Source organism: Passer domesticus, chromosome 6 (genome assembly GCF_036417665.1).
Source record: "Passer domesticus isolate bPasDom1 chromosome 6, bPasDom1.hap1, whole genome shotgun sequence".
Classification (NCBI taxonomy): domain Eukaryota; kingdom Metazoa; phylum Chordata; class Aves; order Passeriformes; family Passeridae; genus Passer; species Passer domesticus.
The window spans coordinates 45,420,319-45,444,398 of record NC_087479.1 but is presented as its reverse complement, the minus strand read 5'-3'; the positions used below and the strand labels follow the sequence as shown (position 1 = coordinate 45,444,398).

At 42.7% G+C, this 24,080-nt stretch overlaps 1 protein-coding gene across 23 annotated transcripts in view; it reads right to left on the bottom strand.

Annotated features, from left to right (window-relative positions):
• Nucleotides 1–24,080, bottom strand: part of TSPAN4 (tetraspanin 4) — a 414,093-nt gene that overhangs the window by 165,687 nt on the left and 224,326 nt on the right. For 14 of the 23 annotated variants that reach the window (XR_010364871.1, XR_010364868.1, XR_010364869.1 and 11 more), the window contains one exon: nucleotides 17,714–17,793. The exons of 6 other annotated variants lie outside the window; for them this stretch is intronic. Coding sequence is in view for 13 of the 17 variants with exons in the window: in XM_064425152.1 (XP_064281222.1) it covers nucleotides 17,714–17,793 (80 nt within the window). In the remaining 4 variants the exon portion in view is untranslated. Of the gene's footprint in view, nucleotides 1–17,713; nucleotides 18,047–18,777; nucleotides 19,019–24,080 lie in introns of those variants that run through there. 3 more of the 23 variants (XM_064425142.1, XM_064425139.1, XM_064425138.1) reach the window with 3 other exon arrangements.

The following is a 24,080-nucleotide window of genomic DNA, read 5'->3' as shown; positions in this document are numbered from 1 at the left end:
TATAAGGAACAGCTGAAGACAACACCTAGGTTCCCTACAAGCTGGTACCACTCACATGAAAGAGCAGCAAAAAAGGAGAAATCTGAAGCTTTTCTTTTATCCAGCCTGTTGTAGCTACAGGCAGCTCTGCCACCTGGGGTTGTACATACTGCAGAATTCTGGAGAACCTTTAACACTCCAGTGCACCCTGACATGCAGTTTCTTGATAGACTGAAATTTAAGGAGGACTGGTAGCTGCCAAAGAAAAGCATCCTCCCCCACAGCCAGGCAGCAAACAGCATCATGGAAGCATCCTGATGAAATGAGCTGCTTCTGCCAGCCTGACAGTCCTTGCACGACCTGGAATTTCACAGACTTGCAGCATTTTGCATAATCAGGAGCTCACTGGCTTACCAGATGAATGTGCCTAATTGCTATTTACTGCAGAGACACCTATCAGTGATACACTTAATGAAAGCAGAGATGTGAGAAAGGAAGAAGGAAACATAAGGAACTATCTTTGGATTCTGCACATTCACCATTGAACAAATCTTAATACCCAGCATATTTCTCTACAACTGAGCACATTTAGTAAAACCATATCAGATGATAACAGGGAAAGTCTGACAATAAAAGCTAGCATGGACAAATGCCAGCATGGACTTGCTCTCTTACACATAAGGAACTACAACACATTGATCACAACCCCTGTGATAAAACCAGGAGTCCTGATCAAGATAGAAAGCATGTGGTAATCAGATCCACTGTGGACAATCCTCCCCAGCCCACCTCTCCTGTGCATCCTGGACTTAGGTTCCAGACCCATGGGCTTTATGCCAAATCAGGTCCAATCCGTCTGAAGGTGAGAAATGTAGCAATTGATTGAAATAACTGAAGGATGCCTCTCTCAGATAACTCACTAGTTCCTGTGTAAATCAGGAAAACAGGCTCTCCTAGGGGGTTGATAACACTCTCCCAGGCCCACTAATGGGCCCACTTTTAAGGGCTGAGATAGTAAGATTTTGAATGAGTAGAGCATTCTCTGTCAAAAAACCTACCATGCAATGTTGAGGAAAAGAATTTCTAGAATTCTAAGCAAATAATCAAGAGATAACTGAAGACAAGACAGAATATTCACAACTGCACTACAGGAAAAATAGGCCAAAACAGAAGAGGTACATCTTGGATACTTTCAGGGTATTAGAGGTTTTGAATTTTAAAATATTAAGGAAAAAAGGGGTGAATGAGGAGGGGCTAAAAAGTTTATAAGCCCAAAACCAGAAGCAATAAGGACCTGTTCATCAATATGAGAAGCTCCAGTGCTAAAACAGATGAGTCAGAACAACTGCCAGTAATGGAGGGCTTTGACAAGAGTTACTTCCTTAGTGTGGCAGAGTGACAAAAATCAATGGGATGTGCCATTCAGGAAGGACAGATAAGGGCAAAACCACTGGAGAAGTTACTCTAGTGAAAGATCCCTGTAACCTACAAAGATAATATTGAGTGATCAGTAGAAACTGCATCTTTAAAACTACAGCTGTAGGAATACATATCTTTGAGAACAATTACTATCTTAAACTTCAGAGCAAGCAGAAAATGCCAGTGAAACCCAGATCTTACTGGAAACTGTGGAATTAGTCACACTGGTTTCAAGAGAACTGAAAGATCATTCTGGGCTTTATATATGTGTTCTTAACATTCCCAGTTAAGACAGCCATCAACAACCTGGAATAATTGCCCATTTCAGGTTTTCTGCACTTTCTTCCAAGGTGTCTGACACAGGGTTCACATAAGACAATGCTTGTCCAATCAAATGTTGTAATGCTTGTGTGATGAAAAATCAAGGCCACAAAAATAAAAGAGAGTAGTTTGTGGATGTAGCTGATGTGGATTCAGAACAATCATAATAACAATACTAAAAATCAGTTGCAATAAAATCATACAAAGGAAACATTTAGCTCAATTCCTGCAACAAAGAGAAGGAAGACATTCATATGAGTGGCCACTTTTGCAAAGGCAGAATCAGTAGCAAACCTTCCTTAGGATGTCTTCCCTAAATATAAGGAGAAGCTGGAATCAGTAGGGAAAATGCTAGGTAGAAGTCACAGAATCAAGGCAGTTCAGAGCAGTAAGCAGATTACAGGAGTGGCACTGGTTCTCCTCAGTGATGTGCTGAGAGGAAATTACAGTGCAGGCAAAAACTGTGCTAAGTACTGTTGATTAAAGGTTTGAAAACGACAAATAGAAAGGGTGCTTTGTAAGACACACAATCAAAGTTACACTTTTAAAGTGTGAATAGTACATGCAAATTCCAAATCAGGGCTTTAGCACTCCTGTCCTTCCTCATTTCCTCAACACCTAAGCCTGGGCATGCTTGAGATCTTCCTGCTACTCACAAGTTTCTTCAGACAATGAGTGAAGGCTCTGGCAGCCCTGGCTGGTGACATGATTTCTCACTAATCAAAATAGCATCGTATGTGCAACTCCAGGAGTGTGGTCTGGTATCACAGTCCACAGCACCTCCATCAGATGTGACACCTCCACAAGAAGTGGGAAGAATGCTCCACAGGAACTGGCATGTGTAACCCTTCAAAGACAAGTTATTTTCTCAACCAAACGATCCATAGCTTCTAAAAATTACACAAATCCCATAGGCGGCAGAATGGAAGCCACCCTGGGCACATCACCAGCCACTTTGACTTGCATAAAAATAAAAAAACCCTTCAATTTCGTTTATACCAAATGTTGCCAAAAGATCAAAACTAAGAACCTGTTATAGACACACTCAAAATACAAGAGTGCTGCTGCCTCTGTCCCTCTGAGTCTGCTCTGCTCTTTAACAGTCACGTGCCTCTCTGCACAATAAGTGCAGAGGATTCCAAATTCATGCTACATTCTACATTGTTTCTATAGAGCTGCTTTCACATTTTATGAACCTGGTCAACTAACTCACCAGTAAACATTTTTAATAGCTTATTCAGCTCTGCCTGACAGCAGAATTAAACTCTCCCAGCTGTATGATCCTTCTGTCAGGCTTACAGGTAGCAGACTAGAAGGAACAGTTAAGAACTTAGGATCAAAGGTAATTAAAAAGACTGCCATGTATAAACAATATCTAGATCACTGCACAAATCCTCTGGAGTGTCAAGGGCAACTATAAAGTTCAAGCTAGTAATAAAACTTCCTGCTCAATTAATAATATTTTCAAAAGAAGCAGACAGCCAGTTTCAGCTTCCCAGAAGAACACCTAACAATTAGAGACAAATAACCAGGGCAGAGCAGAAAACTTAAGAGATAGCTCATTAATATTTCCTTGGTGACAAAATCTTGTTAGGGAAACACAGGTCCTCCAGTTCAATGGTCCGAGGTGTTTCTTCTCAAAACTCAGGAAGGTGAATGAAGTAAGAAAAAATAAAACCAAAAAATCCCTGTCAACATTGTCTACACAACAATATTCATGCAACAGTCATCTAAAGAACAAACACACCAGTGTGTGCCTGCAGAGACAGAGTAAATCACCAACAGAGGCAGAAGAGCAATAACAGAGCTCAGAAAGAGAACATTCCATAGCAGAGACTTGTGGAGGGGTAAGAGGATGCCTGCTAGCCCAGCAGCACCCACAGAAACAATGCAGGAGCAACATTTCTTTGTAGGTTATTTTTAAGAATGCAGATATATTATTCTCAAATTTCAAAAGCCACTAAAATTATTCAGGACACAAGAAGTCCAAGCCCTCTGCAGCTGTTTTTTAAGCAGACCCTATTTTGTAGCTTTCATAAAAACAAACCCAGTATGAGGTGCAGCAGCAGGCACAAAGGTAGGAGGTGAAAATTAAATGCAATCTGACAAAAGGTTATCACAGTGTTACAAAAAAACTCCGTCTTGCTGTGCCTTTCTCGGGACTTTTCTCACTTGAAAAAAGTGATTTAAGCAGAAAATTAGAAGCAGAGCATCCAAGACCACTGAAACTGCTTCAGCCTTCTGCCCTTCACATAAATCCTGGATTATATGACACCACACACAACATGGTTAACACTTCTGCTCAGACTTGACAGTTGCTAAGCGAATCACATGAGTCTGAAACAAGAGAGGTAAGGACCCACTTTCTCAAATTCATGTCACAGTTGCCTTGTTCAAGGGCAAAGTTTCTCCTGTCTTCTGCAGGCAAAGGAGAAAGACTTGAAATAAAACTTCAAAGGACTCAAACCACATTCAGCTGTAATAGAAATTCAACAGGACATGGATATTTAAGCCTTATTAGTCCTTTTGAAGACATGAGACTCAAAATTGTCACTATCATAAAATCTCCCCAGTGTGGATGACTCAGTCATCCTCAATCATAGAAATTATATCGCAATTAATGACCAAAAAGTGACAATAGCTTGAAAAAGTTAACAAAACACACAGGCTTTTCAAACATTCTCTTTTTTTCCTTCCTCCTACTGCATGTATATAACTGTACACTCTGAATGACACAGACCCAAAAAACTTCTGGAATGCCTTGACTTCCAGCTGTAGCATCTGACAATTTTTTCTCTTCTGGCACAGCTATTAACCACCTAATAGCCTGGAATGGCTGCTGTTAGATAATTGTTTTTGTAAGGAGACATTGTTTTCCAAAAGACTAAAAGTTCTGCTCTCCAGAATATTTTTCCAATTTATAGATAAGAATTATTTTTTTAAAATGAATTTAATTTTAAGCAGAAAAGTAAATTAAGAAAACCCTGCAAACAAAGCCAGTCTAAAATCTTACTGGTTTTTATTTAATCACCTTCAAAGTTTTAAAAGCAGTGTCTGTATTAGACAATAGAATTGTACAGTTAATGACCTGCAGTTAAGCTGTCTGACATGAGCAAAACCACTGTCCTGGGAGGGAGATGAGCACTGGGTCCTGCAGCACAAACATGGTGATGGTGGCTTTGTAGAGGCCTACACTGAGCTCACTGTATTGATCTGAGAGCAACTATATAGAAACAAGGATTTTCTTTGATGATATTGCTCAAGTGGTTTTCTGAGAACAAAAGCATTTCTTTTCATGCCTCAGGTATTGTTTTTATTTGGATAGAAAGGGAAATTGTTCGTTTTAAATCTTTTGAGACTTCCCCTCTAATGGTAGTGATAATCTTCTATTTTATCAAAAAGAGTTTCAAAGAGCTCAGTAAACAGCCTGGTTTGTGAATTCCTTCCCTAAAATGTAACCTACTGAAAAAGTCTACTGAGACTTCTTATTCCATCACCTATGGATCTTGGTAAAGTAATTACTTTGTATTATACCCCTCTTATATATACACAGTGCCTCTCATCTCTTAACTTGTACTATGTATTTAATGAAAATTTATAGCATCTTCTCTTATATCCCTAAATATTGATATAACTTAATGTGTATTTTCCCCCCTAGAACAAAATACACCTGTCCCAATATATACACCTACTGTTTTGGTGTAATCATTGTAACTTCCAAACCTGAGGGATCTCTAAGTTCCACTGCTGTAACTTGTTATTCCAAATTCTAAATGAAACAGGATCTTGTTAGCCAAAACTGAACACCCACTCACAAAACTCAGTTATCTCACTCTCTCATACACATGCACACACACACACGTGTAGTGATGAAATGGTTCAGACAAAACAAATGATTCTACATTTCACACAAAGCAAGAGTATGTCTGAGGTAAACATCCAGCAGTTTCCTATAGCTCTTTGTGGGTTTCTTTCAAGAATCTGCTTGTTCAGGTCAGGACAAAATCAGCAGCAGCATTGAATTGTCACAATAGAGCTTCTTCAAACCTTTTGGAAGGCTCTGGAGATGTCAGAAAATGTGTCCAGGACTTTGATAAACTTGTAAAATCTTCTTACTGTCCCTTTTTATAAAACTCAGCTTTTCCTTACGAAACCTACCTCTTCATATACTGGAGAGCAGCTCCATTCCACGATGCTGGCATACACCAGGACCCCCCTCCACATTCCCTCCAAATTGTCACATGCAAATGCCATCGGTGACAGCAGCGCCAAGAAAGCTGTACTTGATCCTGTAACTGCAACCCCACAGAGAGGCTCTGCTCCCTCTCCTTCTCACATTCCCTGTGCAGAGGAACAAGTATGGACTGGCACAAGGACGCGTCTCCAGCCTGAAAGCCACAACACTGAAGCCCCCCTTAAGCAACGCTGCCATGGGCATCCCTGCTGCCCCACCACACCTCCAGCAGAGGAACTGTCCAGCACTGTGCCCGGGGTTCAGGAGCTCCAGGCTGGACAGCTCCGTGCAGCTCTGGAGCACCATCTGAGCCCTCTGGCACTGCCTGCCTTGTCTTCGGCGGCAGAAGCCACATAAACTTTGCAGTAGAGTCCACGGGCAGATGAGGCTTAAAGGTTTGGATCTAATTAACACAGCACAGCTGTAGGGAAACCAGCTGTGCCCCTGCAGCTTCCCCACTTTTCAAATACTGCTTAGAAAGAAAAGATAAAGCATTTGGCAATAGAGGCAAGAGACTAATTCAGAAACATAACAAAGCAGGTGAAGCTGCGGAGACAAAACCAAAAATCCAACTAAACTATTGTGTGCAGCACTGCACTGTGAGAAACCTGACAGAATACAAGTTAAACTGGACTGATACTTGGGGAAAATGGACCTGTTTGGTAAACAAGGGGAAGATTTGACAACTCTGTTGAGCAACTGAAACAGTCCATAACAGCTAATGATGTCTGTGATGAGAAAAAGATGTCTGTTTTACTGGGCATACTGGGAACTTAAGCCTGTAACTTGCTGTGCAACCTAACAGCTCCGATTATACCAGCAAAGCCTGTGCCAAGACCATGTGAATCCTACAGAGCTCCCAGCCCACTGACACTGTGTGGCCACAGAGCCTTTCCTCTTTTATAGCCATAATAAAAGAGGGGGAAAGATCCCCAAAGCTCAACATGTGGCTGAAATAAAAAAATTAACAAAACATTGCCAGTTATGACAAAATGAGATGATGCACAAAGAGGATCAACTCACAAACAATAAGCAAAGGCAAGCAATGCAAAAACAGGTACTGATGGCATCAAATGTGACTCTGAAGCATGAAGGCCTGGCTCAGATCTCATCAGCAATATGGAGCATTTGTGCAGCTGCTCAGCCACGTGATGAGGACAAGTGCACATGCTGCACCAAATGGTTTACAGTATGACACCCCTTATTGCTTTCAACTTGCATTTTCTTTCTTATGCTTAGTAACTTTTCATTTTACGTCTATGCCAGGGAGCTGCAATATCATCACTTGAATGTTTCCTGAACAAAAGCATGCCATGAACAGAGCAATACTGTGGTGTGCTTGCAGTGTCTCAAGCAATTTCATAATACCAATGAAGCTTAGGTCCAAGCTAAACCCTGTAGGAAATTTAAAAAGTGGCAATGTATGCAGAAGTTGTAAAAATCTCATGGAGTTAAAATCATACTCTTTCAGAAAAAAATAGAGTGACATGAGAAAGTACAACCAGCTGAAGAAGAAATGTGCTAGAGAATTTTGTACTTACTTGGCCAGTTATATTTGGAGCCCATGGAAAATAGGGTACAAGTGCCAAGCCCAGGGGACAACAAAGTACTACATACAGACAGACATATATACTCCTCCAGCTAGGTGGGGTGAGATCTACAATGAAGGGCCTTCTGCTGTTTTCATAATTTCACATCAGAATTATGGAGTTACTGAAATGGATTTGGTTGCAAAGGGAGCACTCCCAACACATGCATAGGAAAATCCACACTGCTATCACAGTGAAGCCAGCGTGTAACTGTCAGCAGCTTGTGCTAAAAATACTAAGCTAGGAACTGAATAGGTTGGATATTGTTCTAGAGAGAGAAATTGCAACTGCAGTGACAAAGAATGAAGTATTTCCAAGCTCCAGTCTGAAAATAATAACTTCTGGGTAGAGCAAGCGGAACTTAAGAGAAAGGTACCAGTAGCTAAGAAATCAAAGGAAAACAAAACCTGTGTTTGATGAAAGACCAGAGCCTTAATCTTGAAATCCTACAGAGTATTTGCTAAGAAATGAAGGCAGAAAGAAATTCAGTACTTAAAAAATGCAGGAATTTCATCTAAGACTTTACTGGAGTACTGAAACATTCCTTTAGTGTCAGCAGTGGTAAACACTGTCCAGTCCATGTTGTTTCAGGATTAAAATTTAACCAATACCATAAGTAGAGACACATACTCTCCTTAGGTACAGGATGTTTTTCTCAGTGACTGTTAGTCGATGTTTCCCCAAGAATTATCTACCTAAAACATACTTACAAAGGGAAATTGGAGTGAGAGAAGGGATGTGTTGTAATTAACACACAAGAGCATAATCAAGGAGACAGACTGCTGAGAGTATGGTAAAAATGTTTCAGGTCCTGCGAATTTACCCAAATAATAAAAATTAAAGTCATCATAAATTACACACAGGGTTTCAGTGATGCTTATTCATATAAATAGATCTGAACTTACTACACTGCTTCTTTGCCTCTGAGTTGAATCTGAGACCTCCCTGTGGCACTGGAGCAGTAATTTTATCTGCCCAATCACCCCCCTGAAACACGTATTGTTTGCGGCCATGTTATTATGCCCTTTCAGAATGGAACAGTGCTGACATGGAAGAGGGATGAAAGGCTTTAGCTGGAAATGTTAAAGACACTCCCCAGCTTGGCTACCAAAATCACTGTGATCGTGTTTACCTCAGATTCAGCTTTTCCCAGTAAGGAGCACCAGGAAAAGCCTGACTGAAGAGAAGCAGTGCAGCTGAGTGCTCCAGCCATGACACAGAGCTCTAACACCCCAACCAAGAGGCACGTGGAAATCCCTCAGCACATCTGCCAGGGAAGGGAGGGCAGGGGCACCAAAGCAGGGTGGGCAGGGGCACAAGACACAGGCAACACATTCACCATGGTACAAACTGAATCCCATCACTGACAAAGGACAGGGAGCCATGAAAACCTGAAAACGAGCCAAGAAAACCTGAAAATTAGCTCTTTCTGGTTATAATGCATATGGCTGAGATGAATAGACTCATGCACACTCAAACTGGTTTCCTTTTCACTGAAAGAGCAGCCATAAAGCTCTCAGGGTCTCTCCTTTCTCACACCAGACTTTTATTGCTATACACTTTGGGGCTTGCAAACAACAGGAAAGCACTAGTTCACTGCAAAAGTGAAAATGTCTTGTGGTAGGAGGTCCTGAAATGCCCCATGAATAAGCCATGAAATAATGTCTGCTTTTTCATGTCCAAAGATCTTCAGTGTATTTTTTGGTAGTGGCAGCATATGTATATAGGACATAATTGGCCACTCCTGTCTTCTTTATTTTAGTTTACAAAGTCATTCTAAAACTACCAAGTATTCTGCATTAATAAGTAAAGCAGATGGTAGATGTGTTAAAACTCTGGCCTTCAATGATTGGAACTCATAACAGACAGCAAGTGGCAGTGGAACTCGATTCATATCCAGAGTTCCAGTTATTTTGTTCAAGAAAATGGTATTGAATATGTCACCCTCAGCTCTTTCCCAGGCTGCTACAGATGAATTAGCGAAAAGATTTATTGAGACATAAATAACCAATTTGTCCTACAACCTTGGATGAATGTGACTTACAAAACAAGACTACAAATGTTCAACTGGCCAATATGAAGGCAGTCTGTTTACAAACTTGTCAGGAGCAATGTGGTGGATAGCATACAACTGAAGTTTAATTTGTAGGGGGACTTGAGGACAAAACCAATGTAATAAACTGGCCACAAATAACCACATCTAAAATTCTGGCTTCTACTGGGGAAAAGAGGATATGAAAAAATTGTTACTGAAAGAAAACCAAGAAATCATTTGAATTCTTCAGCAATTCACAACAAACTGGAGCTCTGTTTTATGTTTTATAGAAGAGTCATAAGTCCATCTGCCCCAGTATACACCTTCAAAGCAGCCAGTGGTGAATACTGAGGAAGTAGAGAATGTCAGCAATGTCACAGAAATGCTCTATAGCAAGATGACCTAGAGAAGAATCCAAATGTTCAACAAAACCAAACACACTCATGCATGGTGCTTGCCAAGGAGATGTGCAGCCTTACCACTACTACAGGTGCCTTCCAGCTTGTCCCAGGAACTGTGACAAGACTGGAAATTGCAAGTACCACTAATGGGAGAGCACAGCACAGCAGGGGAAAAACCCTTAGAACTTCTGAAGCCCAGAACTGCCTCCTATGGAGGAAGCCATTGAGCCTTTCCAAGTGTAGCAGCACAAAGAGGAACTTAGTCTTGGTGCTCGTAGAGTAATGAATGAATGTATTTACTGAGAATATAACATTTTCTCTGTGCTCTCCCTACTAAATCTTGTGTAAGACAGCAAGGATAAAACAAATGGCAATTGAAGAAGGAAAGAGAAAGTCTAAAACAAGTTGGAGCCACTAATTCTGCCACAGCAGCTGCTGGCTGCTATCTAGCGTGTAAGTCTGTGTGTGTGAGAGACTGACTCAAAACCATACAGCTCAGAGAGACTCCAACATTAAGATGACACAGATCAATACCTGCTGCAGCTGCACTCTATTTAAAATACCTGTGAACAAATAAAGTTGCTATGGCCCAGAAAGGAGTAAAAAGGGCTATGTGAGCAATCTGAAAAAGCAAGCAGGAGAAAAAAAAAAAAAAACAAAAAAAAACCAAACTACAACCAACCAGCCAAAAAAACAGCCAACAAAACAAACATCCAAAAGTTTTGAAGGTCTGTGTATAAAAACATAAAAGACCAAATCATTCTGATCCTTTGTCATTTTATATCAAACCTTGTGTCTCATTCAAACCACTATATTTCAAATGTTCAATGTTCATCTTTAGAAGCCTCAGCTGAAACATGTTATAAGGATCTGCATGGATTCACACTTGACACAGGCAGGAAGGGTTTTTTGGAGAAGAGGTTTTAATACTGAAGACAGACTTAAGATGTGTTTCAGTATGACAGTCTAATTACAGGCTGCAATTTCAATTTCATTTACTTATGTTGCATCTCATGATGGCTTAACATTTCCCAGAGAAACAATTACAGGACAGTACTAAGAACACAATTTACTGTCTCCAATCTTCATGAATATGCAGAATTCATTCCACCCAACACCACATTTCATTTCTGACCCCGTGGTGCTCAGTTTACACTAAAAGTAACAGAGAGAAGTGTCTTTATACATTTTATATAGATACTGTATATTATTCAAACTTGTACAGATTTGCAACCTTAGCCAAAAGTTACATTCTATATAAATAAATAACACTGTAGCAATAACAGCTATAATGATTTAAAAATAGTGTCTGGAGACAAAATGAGACTGTATACTCTGTGGATACAGAGTTGCAAACAATACCCTGGCCGAAAAGTATGGGGATTTTTCTTGTAAAATAAAGACCCAAAGGGGGGTGAAAGGGATGTAACACATGAGCAGAATGAACTATGAGGTGACAGCATATGTTGTAGCAGTTATTTGATCATAGCCCCATGATGAGAAATCCTGTGTAAGAAAGAACTGGCTAGCCTTCAAAAGTCCTCAAGCCAAGAAAAGAAGGAAGAGGAATAATGACAAAAATTATCTCACCTTTTTTCTTTCTCTGTGTAGGTGAAAGTATTGGCTGCAATAGATTTAGTAGCTGTCATTGTCCAGAAGAGGGAATTATGTTTGCAGCCTTTTGCCTCACTGCTTTAAAGAGGCCAGTTTGTCCACTCCTGCAACCTGGCCATATCCTGTGGGTCCTACTCACTGCTTATCAATATGATAGCAATGATACCTAATGCTATGAAACTGCTCTTGTCTTGAGCAACGGAAGCAGTAAGCAATTTGAAAATGGTAACTATTATATATCACTTTAAAGTATATATCACTTTTTTCCTCTATTAACAGCCTTCTGAACCTGGTTTCCTAAGGAAAAGAAAATTATGGAAAAGAACTGTGTTGGCTGCGTATCCCATGAATAACTCATGAGCCCATTTCCCACTGTTAGCTTGATCTGACAAATATGCATTCTTCTAAAATCATTAACTTCCTAAAAGTTTGCAGAAGGTACGCATTTAGATAGCAAATGTAGCCCTCAGCAATGCCTTCACCAGCAGATATGACTCCAGCATGATCCTTAGTCCCTATTAGACATCAGGACCCACAAAGCAGAGGGACTTTATGAATGGTGCTACTGCGGGAAAAGCTCTAATTGGTGCCCATACAAATGAGACATCAGGTAATACAATCATCTCTTTCTCACACTTGAGATCGCTCTTCAATAGTTCTGCTCCTCAGGAAAATGTCATTTTTAAGGTAATTCCCACATCAAATGACTCTCCTTTCTTTAAAGGCAATGCTCCTCAAAAATACATCCTCAGAGAACCCTCAGAAAGATGTCAATCAGACTGAGCAGTTTCTGGAAGGGGCAAGTAACAAAGGAGAATCAGAAACTCAGATGCACCTAGAGAAAATTACATTCTGGGGTAAACTTCCCATGTTTTAATCACACAGAAGCAAAGCCTGCTTTGCTGATTAATCAGGCTTTTGTTTGTCACTATCCACCTTTCACACATTTCAAAATACACAGCCTGATTTACTTCTAATCCAACTTTCCTCTCGGAGCAGCACCCTGGGGTGCTGGTGGGGATGTGACTGAGGTGTGCAGAAGGGCACCCATCAGCTGCAACTGGTGAGCTCAGCCCCATGGGATGAGCTGCAGCCCCTGCCCAGCAGAGAAGAACATCTGCACATAATGATGATGAAATGGGGGACCTGCTCTCACAATGGCTTACTGCTCTATTGGTAATTCTTTTTCCACTAACTTAAGACTGCAGCCAAGTATAACCACAAAATGATTGCTGTCCTCAGCCACTAACAATCTGCAGAGCTTCTGGCTGTTTTAACCATCAATCTCATTCAGCTGACTGATGGAGGATGCAGATGAAGGAAAAGGAATCCACTTCAGTGAAATCAGCTGCTTCTCTTATAAAATTCTCCACCTTCCAGCCAAGAGCTCCTCTCAAGTTAATAATGTCAGATGGTTTCCCAACAAGGTACAGTGAAATGAAGAGACACCCCTCTAGCTTTACCCTCTGGCCAAATTTGGCCAGGATCACTTGAACACAATCCAGTACCCCACGGTGCATTTTCAGACCAAGCTGTTCCCTTCTCCAGCTGTCCTGCGCAGTCTTCCACATATTATAAACATTTGCATAGTTCTTACAAGACAACCTGTGCTGCTGGAGTGCAAGGAAGTAAAATGATGCCAGTAATGAGGGATTTCTCATTTTCATTACTTCCTCTCCTTCTAATTAAATGTGAGTAATGTTGGCAGTATCACCAGTGCACCAGGCCAGGAATACTCATCGGTGCAGGGCTTCTCACACTGTGGTCCACAAACTATCAGCAGCAACCAAGATAGAGAAAGACAGCCAGAGCTGGACTCTAGAATCAGATTAAACAGGTTCTTGGGGTTTTTCCCACACAGATCCTGCTGCATTCACTAGTGCTACCTGCCACTTCCTTGGCTCTGTGTTTCCATACATTTCAGATTTGCACTTTGTGTCTCACAAGCCAAGATAAAGCACTTCCAGGGCTGTATCTGCTGCGAATTTTAATACGGACCAAATGGCAAAAGAAAGCAAAGTGCCTTGTCTCACCTCTTCATCTAGGAAGGCGGAAAGCAGAGCTCCACCTGCTCATTTCAGCCCCAGTGTGTCCAGCAGATGGCAACTCCCAAGTTTTCAAGAGGGCAGAGACTATTCCCCTGCATCACTGGGAGCCTACCTGAAGAAATTAAGAGATTTCACAGAACTTTTTGAGAGCTTTGACTGCTTTGTAGTGCATACAAATGTATTCTGTTTTAACAACGGAAAGGAGACACATGCACAGAAATAACTAATGGTAAGTTTGACAAATAATAAACTTATCTGCCTCCTTTCTTTTTGTTGCCATCTCCTCTTTGTAACTAGATTTCTAACAATAGCATTTTTCTATTGAATTTCTCTATTAGTTAAAGCATTACCTGAAGAGTCAGCTACAGCTATTCAGTTATTTGAAGGGCAAACTGCTACCTAAGTAGTTTTCCCTAGCACAGGATCTAAGGAAAGCACAAGCCACTGGCAACAGAACTACAGTTAGCAAATTTCCTTTTTTAAGTCTTGAAGGTTTGGGAGCTAGACATTGAAACAAGTGGGGATGCTGTGTAAGTCAAGGGGATTAAGGGAATGATGATTTTCTTTCTACAGCACATTTTCAGCTTTTAGGATATATCCTATCTTTTTCACAAAAAAAAAATTAAAAAAAAAAAAAAAAAAAAGGCCCCAGAGCCTTGGATTAAAAGCACAGAAAGAGAAAAGTTTGTTTTACTGACTGTGAAGAAATGCTGGATGTCTGGAGAAGAATGTGGAAAACAAATGTTCTTCTCTGGGCATGTCACAGAGAAATAAAAATATTTCATTATGAGATAAAAATATTCTGCTCTGCGATCATCTGAGGTGATCTTCAGTCTCCAGGGTTCAGCAATTCAACAAATGAAAATCGAAGTCAATAAAAATGAATGAAGCCATGCAAGTATTCTGTATCAGGTGACAGAAGTTATTTTGGGAGCTTACAAACCAGGGAGTGCAGTAAAATGATGGCTCATCTGCATCTGGCACTGTTCCAGGGAATGGCCTCTGATGGCAATTCCCATTGGAGAAGTAGTGCTACTCTCTAATATTGTTTTGCCCATGCTGCAGGACCTTAATACCCCAGAGTAGCTGCAAGTGCACCAAGAGCAATTTGCACAGGGCTCCTCATGGAGAAATGAGCTATTTTAGGAACATCCAATTCTTTTCTCTACAATAATAGCTGCTAGTCTGCTGTACCAATGGACTGTTTCAGCATCAACACTGACAAGGTACTTCGGCCTCTGACACTTCTGAAGGAGCTTTGTGCTCCCTTTAACCATCAGAAAGGGGAGGAGAAATTTGCTCTGTTTTCAGTTATATGACAGCTTTTAAAAATTTTACAGCATGAGCACATCACCTAATCCAACAAAGCCTGCCAAGAACATTTAAAATCAAGGTCTCAGAGAATTTGCTTCCTATAAATTCACCAGTATTGTAAGGAAAGGATCTTCTCTTCAGAAAGGCAGCACAAATCCCACTGGAGTTGCACAGGGCTGAGGACTGTTTTCTGCCACACTGTGGGAAAGACAGCTGAAAGTACTGGGAAATAGGCTGCAGGGATGCACAAAATGTACTGGAGTTAATGAATAGGAACAGGAAGAAGAAGATGAAAATATGATTTCTGACAGAAATCAAAGCGTTTTCTCAAAACAGAATCAAGAGCAGGAACAGCCTATAATAGCCATTTAATTGATTTAATGTAATGACTGCTCTCAATACATAAAAAATAAATTCATCTTCCTACCTAAACTATTGCCTGTTACTAACTAACTACCTAGAGAAGGGTGGAGAGGAAAAGTGGAGCCAGCAAAACTTCCATGAGCATGCATGCAAAGAGAAATCCTATCTTCTTGCAGAGATGCTTTTCCTTTAATTTCACAAAATAAAACATGACAGATTACTGAAAACAAGATGAAAAACAAAACAATGGCATTGTCAACCTGTAATGACTCTAAGATTTCTGATCACTAGAAATGGATTTTTTTTTCTCCTTTTACTAAGGAGAGGCTAGCCAGTACTTTTAAAAATCATCTCTTTCCAGTTACTTTCTTCACTGTGAGAAGGTGAAGAGCTGCATCTATTACAACTACATGCTGTGCAAACCTCATTTGGACATGATGATCATCCATCACTCCTGCTGTGCAGGTAGCATGTGAAAGGGAAACAAAACAGAGATCGTGCTGCAGTATTTGACACCACCCACTGCCCTGCTTGCATGCTTCAGTTCACCTAGAGCCCAGCTGCCACACAGGTATTCTCTTTTTGGGACCCCTGCCTTTTCTCTGCCTCCAAACATAGCTTGGAGCAGCTCTGATGGTTTTAGGGGGCAGACAGGAACCTCTCTTTCTCTCCTAAAGCATTAAGGCTTTCCTACTGAAAAATGCCAAAGGTATATTATTATGTGCAACCCTGCCTTTGTAAATATCCACACCCTGCCTTTGTAAATACACACGCATTACTTGCAGCAGTAGCTCTTCTCATCACATGGATATGTTTCAATGGAAGATGAATATTGCAAGAGAAATCAGAGTGCCTGTATCCTTTGAGGCTGTGCACAGTCCTGAAAAGAGCTATTAATGCCAGCACCCTACTTCTCTTCTCTAGCTCACACTTCAACTGTCAGTGCTATCTATAATCTCAACCAGGGACAGTCAGTAGAGGCACAAAAATTTAAAAAGCAAGGAAGAGAGTGTCTCTCTTTTTCAGAAAGCTCTGGAGTAAGCTGCAATAAATATTAGATGATTTTTAGGGAAGCAGAAGCAACCAGAGTTAGCCTTGAAAGACAGAATGCAGCCTTAACAACACTCTTTCTACCAGCTCACCTAGGACGCAAAGAGAGCAGCTTCCTCGTGTTTCACAGCTCTGGTTAGTGCTGTGCCAATTCAGGGGACTTGCACTAGTTGGTCACATCCTGACTCTTGGTGTGACTCAGGTCAGCAGGAGTTGCCTGCACTTTGTGTTTTCTGATGCACTGCAGCATGCCAGGCTTTGAACAGCTGCACAGCAGCGCACACTAGAGAACAGCTCTCTCCATCTCACCCACAGCCCTCCGAGCCCTCCAGCAACTCAGGAGAGCACAATCAGTAACAGGGCACAGTAACATCCAGCTGCAAACACACACCCCCTCCTTACGTGCCAGGACAGGAGGGGTGTCACTTCACAATACTCCTTATTTCTGCCAGCATGCTGATAAGCCACTTGGAAGGAACAAGCCATCTAAATGCACCTCCTGAGGATCTTGTAACAGACCTTCCCACGTATGATTCTGGACAAGAAACACTGAACTAGAAATCCTGTCCTACCCTGGCAAACATGTTACTCCCTTTTTTACAGGACTAACAGCATTTGTGACATGGGACCCCCCCCACTGCGCTTCTTTAGTCTTCAGCTAGAGCCTACACCCCATCACAGGGAGTGAAGTGCCCAGCCACCTAATTTATTAAAGAGATGATGACACATGCGTGCCTCACAGTGATTTGATGAGCTCCTGGCACAGAACAGCAGCCCCAGAAGCAGAGAGGAGTGCTCTGGTCTCTCTCCACCCACATCTTCAACAGGGAATGGCAATGCCAGGACCCACCACTGACAGCAACAGAGAATGATTACCTAGAGATTCCTGATACAGGCTTTAATGCTGTGATGTACCAAGTGTGCCATCTGCAATAAAGCAACAGATGTAAGCACGTGCTGAACCTTACAACCATGAATGTCCTCAATGATTTCTCTAGAACTATGCATAACTTTTGAAGCAAACACACATAAGAATGAAAGATCAGGGCACGAAAAAGTGTACAGCTCTCACTGAAACAAAGCGATGAAGGCATTCATGCAACTGACCTCTATAAACACACTCTTTTGTCTTCTACCACAGTTTTGAAATGCAGCTGGAGATCAGGAAATGAGAGGGTGAAGAAAACCCCCTGCAGATTATCTACACAAATTAACGAGGCCACAAAAACAGTAGCCTAGGCAGCACTTGGTTCAACTCCTAAGTTGAAAAGCAGCAACAAGTTCACCTTCCATCTCAGTAAACAGACACAAAAGCAACCGTTTCACGGTTCCAAGCATGTACTCACCCAGAAGAGAAGGTTGAAAACAAACATTAGGTACTTGATACACTGCAGGCAGTTGTGAGCCATGCTGCACCTCTTCAGTTCTAGGAGAAAAATAAATGAGAGATCCAGGTAAAAGACAACGTACTTGTTTCCCTTGGGGGTCGTGTACTTAGCCTTGGTGGCCTTCGGGCCTGGGTTGGTATGAAATCCAAAAAAAGAGTTGCTGGCAGCCCCAAACTGGCCACCATACATGCTGCTGTATCGACGGAAGGCGCCATTTGGGAAACTGTAATCCTTGCTGTCCAGGGAAGGGCTCCTGTGATAGGTGGACTCATCGGTGCTGGACCTGCGCATGGTGGCTTCAGCTGTCCCGTTCCTGCTGCTCTGACAGCCGTCAGGTGAAAGATGGGTGATCTTCCTTCCTCCTCTTCCTCGCTAGGAATCCCCTATTGCTTTGCACCAGCTGTTCTTTCGTCTGCCATCCTGCCAAGGAGTTACGCGTGCTGTGAGGCAGCAAAGTTGGCGAACTGAAGTCTGCTTAGCCAGAAGTTAGGGAGCAGCGTGCTTCCACATGAGAAAGACTTCTGCACAAGTAAACATTCCCGTCACTGTCACGATCGTCCCTCCCGGCCCATCCCGCAACCAGGGAAGGAAAAATCAGAGAGACATATGCTGTACCCAGAGCGAAGAATTTTTAAAAAAAGAACCGTGACCTCGCTCGGCTCGCAAATGCCATATAAACCCCCGGCTCCACATGCCACACGCAGACAGGAGAGTGCCGCTGCCCGAGACGCGCGGCAGGGGCAGGAATTATCCGAAAGGCGAGCAGCTGCCGTGGCCCCTTCCCGCCGGCCACATCGCCGTGCCCCGCGCCGCCGGGCTCACTTCGCGCATCCCCGCATCCCGCTCCCGCGGCGGGCGCCTGTGGCACGCCAGCCCCGGCGCTCCATTCCCGGCGCGGCCGCCCCTCCTCCGAGCGCCGCGCCAATGGCGCTGCCCGCCCGCCCCGGCCCGGGCCCACACCCCGCCCTCACGGCCCCGCCCGGGCCCCCCGCCCTCAACTCCGAGCACGGCGGAGCCCCAACCTGGGTGCCGGCGGCTGCCGCGGGGCTGCCCGCACACACAGGCGGCGCTGCCGAAAGGAACCGGAGGGAGCGAGTGCGGTGGAGGTTTCGTACGCAAAAGCGCTGGGGATGCTCCGCGGGGAGCGGGGTCAGGACAGGCCGTGCTCCCCTTGCCGGAAGGCTCGTTTGTTCCGCTGCACATCCATCACCGGGATGCTCCGAATCCGCTCAGTCCCACGGAATCATCACTCAGCACCTCGTACGGCCAGCTCATTTGTCCCCCTGTCAGAACGCACTGATCGGCATCAAGCTCCGTACGCTGGGGAGCACTTCCCTGAAATCTGACAGCTCCCACAGGCAGCCAAGAGTTGAAAATGCGCCACACACAACTTTTCGGGAAGGAAAAATCTTACTGAAACTGTGGCAATTACAGCATTAACAGCCAGGAAAGCAGACTCATTTACCATCTTTGCCCCGAATTCCCTGTGCAAGTTATTCACTTGTGTCCATATGCGCCACCTCCTTATCTGTCTGCCTCCTCCTCTGTCTGCCCTTTGATTTTGACTGTAACCTACTGGAGTCACATCAAAAGATGACTGGCTAACATTTTTTTTAAAATGCCTGCCCAGCACAGAATTAATCAAGATGAAAACAGGTTTCCTTCCTGAAGCATCTTGCCAGTCTCAGCATAAATCAAGAGACACGGGCACCAATTAATTAAAGAACAAATTAGTAAAAGTAAAATGAGCTGGTTTTGCACATAGCCTAAGCAGTTTGCCCCTGCAAAGCACCCTCTAATTCTGTTAATTTACAAACCGCAAACTTAGAGTCTAATTATTTCTCTTCATTTCCTCCACAAACTATAAATACACTGACCATACCTGATGCAAGCTTTAGAGAGTAAGAAACTAAGCACAAAACACAAGGGTAGTAATTCCTGCACCATCTGTTTCAGTAACTTTGATGAGTTACAACTTTTCCACTTTTTGATTTCCCTACCTCCAAAATTTGTTTTCTACTTCCCTCTCTTTCCTGTACAATATGAACTCTGCCCCCTTAAAGAAGTCTTCCCTCCCTAGCACATAAAGATGGTCCAATGGAAACAGTTCCCAATACACTGTTAATTTTTCCTGTGGTACCAAACAGTTCTGCCTCCAACCTTTCTCCTTACCTGTATTACAAGTAGACCAGTTTGATAATAGAAACCCAAAAATTATTCAAATATTTTCTATGTTTTCTGTCAGTACACAAAAATGCCTGTGCACGGAGCACCATGTTAAATGGTGAAAGAAAAACTGGGTACAGCTCAGCACACAAATTATGCTGAAGCAGTGACAAGTCAGATAACTGTTATTTAACAAGGGTGCCCATGGTACTGCATTTAACAGAGGAGAGCTTGGCATATTTACTGTAAACCAGACAACTGAAGCCCAAAGGCAGCTCATTGCAATCTGGATAAGAAAAGGGTTAGAAATCACTTGCTTTCCCCTTTCCTGAAGGTGAGAAATCATCAATTCTTAAGAGAATTAAGTCCTTAATACAGTGGAATAATTCATAACGCCCAGATCTAAGGTAGAAGGAAGAGTTTCTAAATGTTTATTTTAAATAAAAATAATAAGCATTAACACATGGTGGATATATTTCAGATAGATGCAGAAAATGTGTGAGGAAGGCTGAGGTCCTGCACCACCCTTACAATAAAGGGTACTTTTTCTCCAGCCTCTTTTCACCATCATCTTGTAGCACAATGTCCTGGGTTGACTGTATGACACCTCATGGAAATGACAAGTTTTTTAAGGCACTTCAGTGTAAAATGTAGTTCTCAAGTAGTTGCTGATCTTCCTCATGACAATAACAACAGCTAATTAGAAACAGAGTCATTTAGTAGACAGGCATTACAATCATTCTTCTATTCAATCTTCCACACCAGGAAACCCAGTCAGAATTTCTAGCCTAAATGGGAGATCCTTGAGAAAGCAACGTTGCACCAACAGACTGACTGCAGCTTGGATGACATGCTCACATGAGGGAGTGATGTCCTGCACGGGGATTGGGGGAAATCAACAAAAGGAGAAGGGCTGGTGAACTCTACTCTTGCCCATCTGTGGTGTGAAGTGAATGGAAAGGGCATGCTGGGACCTGTGCTGACATTTGAGCTGTTTAACAATAAAGTGATGTGTGAACCAAGAAGAATAAACCTTGGAAGCATTGCATCACTGGGCCATTGTGTCTAAAGGGTGACCAAAAGGACAGGCAAATTAGAGCTTTCACAAAACTTTTTGTTAATGACTGAGCCTAAAATCACAGTGTGGACCTAGTGACCTCTGTTCACCTCTGCTTAACATCTATTTTTTCTCTCCCTAGCTGCATCTCTATATTCCCATCCTGTGGCCAATTCATATTGATTCCTCTACACAAGAAAGCAAGCACTGTGCAGTCTCGCCAGCAGAGGTTCAATTTGTATTGATTCTGGTGGCACGCTACCATTTAGGTTATAACAACTCTGTCCCTGCCACTTTGAGTGGAGTGCTGGTAACCCTTCACTGACTCCAGCCAAAACCCTGGCCCTGAAAGAGAAGAGGCAGCAGTCTCACTCTAATGACACCAGGTGAACTCCAGGCAATAAACTGTAAAAGGCTTGGGCATCAGGGGCAGATCTCTTAACTCTGTTATCTCACACACCCTTTCCCTGAGCAGCCTCAGCTTTGGCTTTCACCTGAAGACACACAGCTGCTTGTTCAGCCCACACGTTGCACCTCACCCTGAGCTGCAGCCACCACAGACCCCACACCACCTCCCTTATTACTTTGAATACCGCTTTCTCTTCTTCCTCCATGATTTAACACACAAGACATCAGTGCCTTCAGCTCACAACAACTGCAGCACTGATTCACCTCCTCATTAATTTAGGCTCATGAGTCCTTTAATGGTTGCACTGGTTTTCCCCCTACTAATGTCTCTTGTCACTGTCTTCAAAGTTCTGCATACCTGCTCCACTCTCCTAATGAAGCAACCCACTTTGAATTAACCTCAGTAGACTTTGAGAAGAAGTGATCCACAAAATAAAATTTTAAAGAACCCTGCTAGAAGGTATTAGTGAAATGCACTATATAAAACAGGGTATAGATGTGACAACTGCTCTCATTATGCAACAGAGGAGCGTGCAAAGGCATGCATGTGACAGGTGACATCAGTCCCAGTAGTTCCAGTGAACAACATGACTAAGATCAACCATAACTACAAGAATGGCATCTTTTTGCAAGTTACTAGCTTTAATTCACACCACAGCACTGAAATCAGCTAAGGCTGATCAGCTGGTGAATACACTCCAAATGCCCAACGTTTTAATTTCATGTACATGCAGAGATCACCACAGAAAAGTGTTAATCAAACCTGTCTGGCCCTGCCTGTTTTTTTCTTCAGCAACATGCCTGGAGAGAAATCCCTTGTTTCCTCACCCAGTGCACTCTTTGCAGCTACTGTTTGGTTATGTTTGATTCAGTGATGCAGGTTTTATAAAGTTGTACCTCTTCCAAAAGCCTAAGAGAAACATCTCTTCTGACTGGAGGGTGAACCAAAGTTCAGGGCCAAGCTGGCTGTTTCAGCTAGGAGGAAAAAAAGCCCTGTGATGGAGTCTTTGATTTGTTTGCTTTCATACATTCATTTTGCATGAATATAAATGACTAAAAGACCAAAGCAAAGAGAGTGAGAATATGATTTTTAACCTGTCAGCCTCACACTGCCACAGGTTTTCAAGTCTCTGCTCAACCATGCCCAGGACTGTTTAGTGTCTCCATAAGTGACATAGTGGGATACAGCACACTCTCACCAAGTCTGCAGATGCCAGCAAGCTGAGTGGTGCAGTTACCACACCTGAGGAATGGCATGCCATCCACAGGGATCTGGAAAAGCTCTGAAAGTGGGCCCATGGAAACCTCATGAGGTTCAGCCAGGCCAAGTGCAAGGTGCTGCACCTGGGTTGGGCAACCTCCAGTATCAGCCCAGGCTGGGGGATAAAGGGATTGAGAGCAGCCCTGCCCAGAGGGACTTGGGGGTACTGCATGGCCAGCAGGTTGAGGGGTGTGATTCTGCCCCTCTGCTCTGATGACAGCCCATGTGGAATAGTACATTCAGCTCCGGAGTTCTCAGTTCAAGGAAGACATGGACCTGTTGGGAGTGGGTCTGCAGGAGGGCCACAAAAGCAATCAGAGAGCTGGAGCACTTTCCCTAATGGGAAAGACTGAATGAGTTCAGGTTGTTCAGCCTGGAGAAGAAGAGGCTCCAGGGAGACCTCAATGTAGCCTTTCAGTACCTAAATGGGGCTTAAAGAAAGATGGGGACAGGCTTTTTAATAGAAGCAGTAGCCATGGGATAAGGGGTAATGTTTTTAAACTAAAAGATAATAGATTCAAACTATACATATAAGGATTTTTTTTTTTTTTTACAATAAGGTGATAAAATACTGGAGGAAGTTGCCCAAGGAGGTTGTAAATGCCCCATCCCTGAAGACACTCAAGGTAAATTCAAGCAGCAATCAACAGATTTACTCCCTCAATCCTGCTCTCTCCTAAAAATTCACATGGTGCAATGAGTCTGCATATGTTGGCAAAGACTTTAAGCGGGGTGCAAGCAGGTCAGGAGGGGAGCCATAAAGCCAGCTCCTGAACCGAATGCCAGACATGTTAAAGCAGCCCCTAAGAAAACAGGTAAATCAAGCAATATTAGGTCCACTCTGGGCTGCAGGTCCTTCAGCTCAAAGAGTAGGACCATGGGGCTGTAAGCTGAGGAAATCTCTAGAATCTTTTGTTTTCAAAAGAAATAGGAATGTTTTTAATAAGTGAAGCAGAAGATAGTATGCTTCACTGCAACCTCAAACTTATCACATACCTAATACCCAGACCTTCCCTTTTATTTCCAGGTTCCCTGCTCATCCATTAGCAATTTCAATATCTGTAAAAGGTTATAGTTGCTGGAAAGGGTTGAGCCCTGGATTGGACGGGCAGGAGAACACAGTCAGGCATTCTAGAGATTTCCTCAGCTACCACAAAAATCTGTTGATATTCACAGTTGTACCTACAACTACTTGAAATATTTACTGATGCCTCCAACAAAACTTTGAAAACACATTCCAGGCACAAGCAATTTCACTTATATAGCAGACTTCAGGGTTGGTTGGTTTGTTGTTTGGTTGGTTTCTTTCATTCTCTTTTTTTTTCTTTATAAATAAAGACATTTGCATTTTAAAAAAATCTTCAATACTTAATAGCTCATCTCCTTCTGCTCACATGTCACCTGAAGTCATGATCTTTGGTTTATGGCATAAT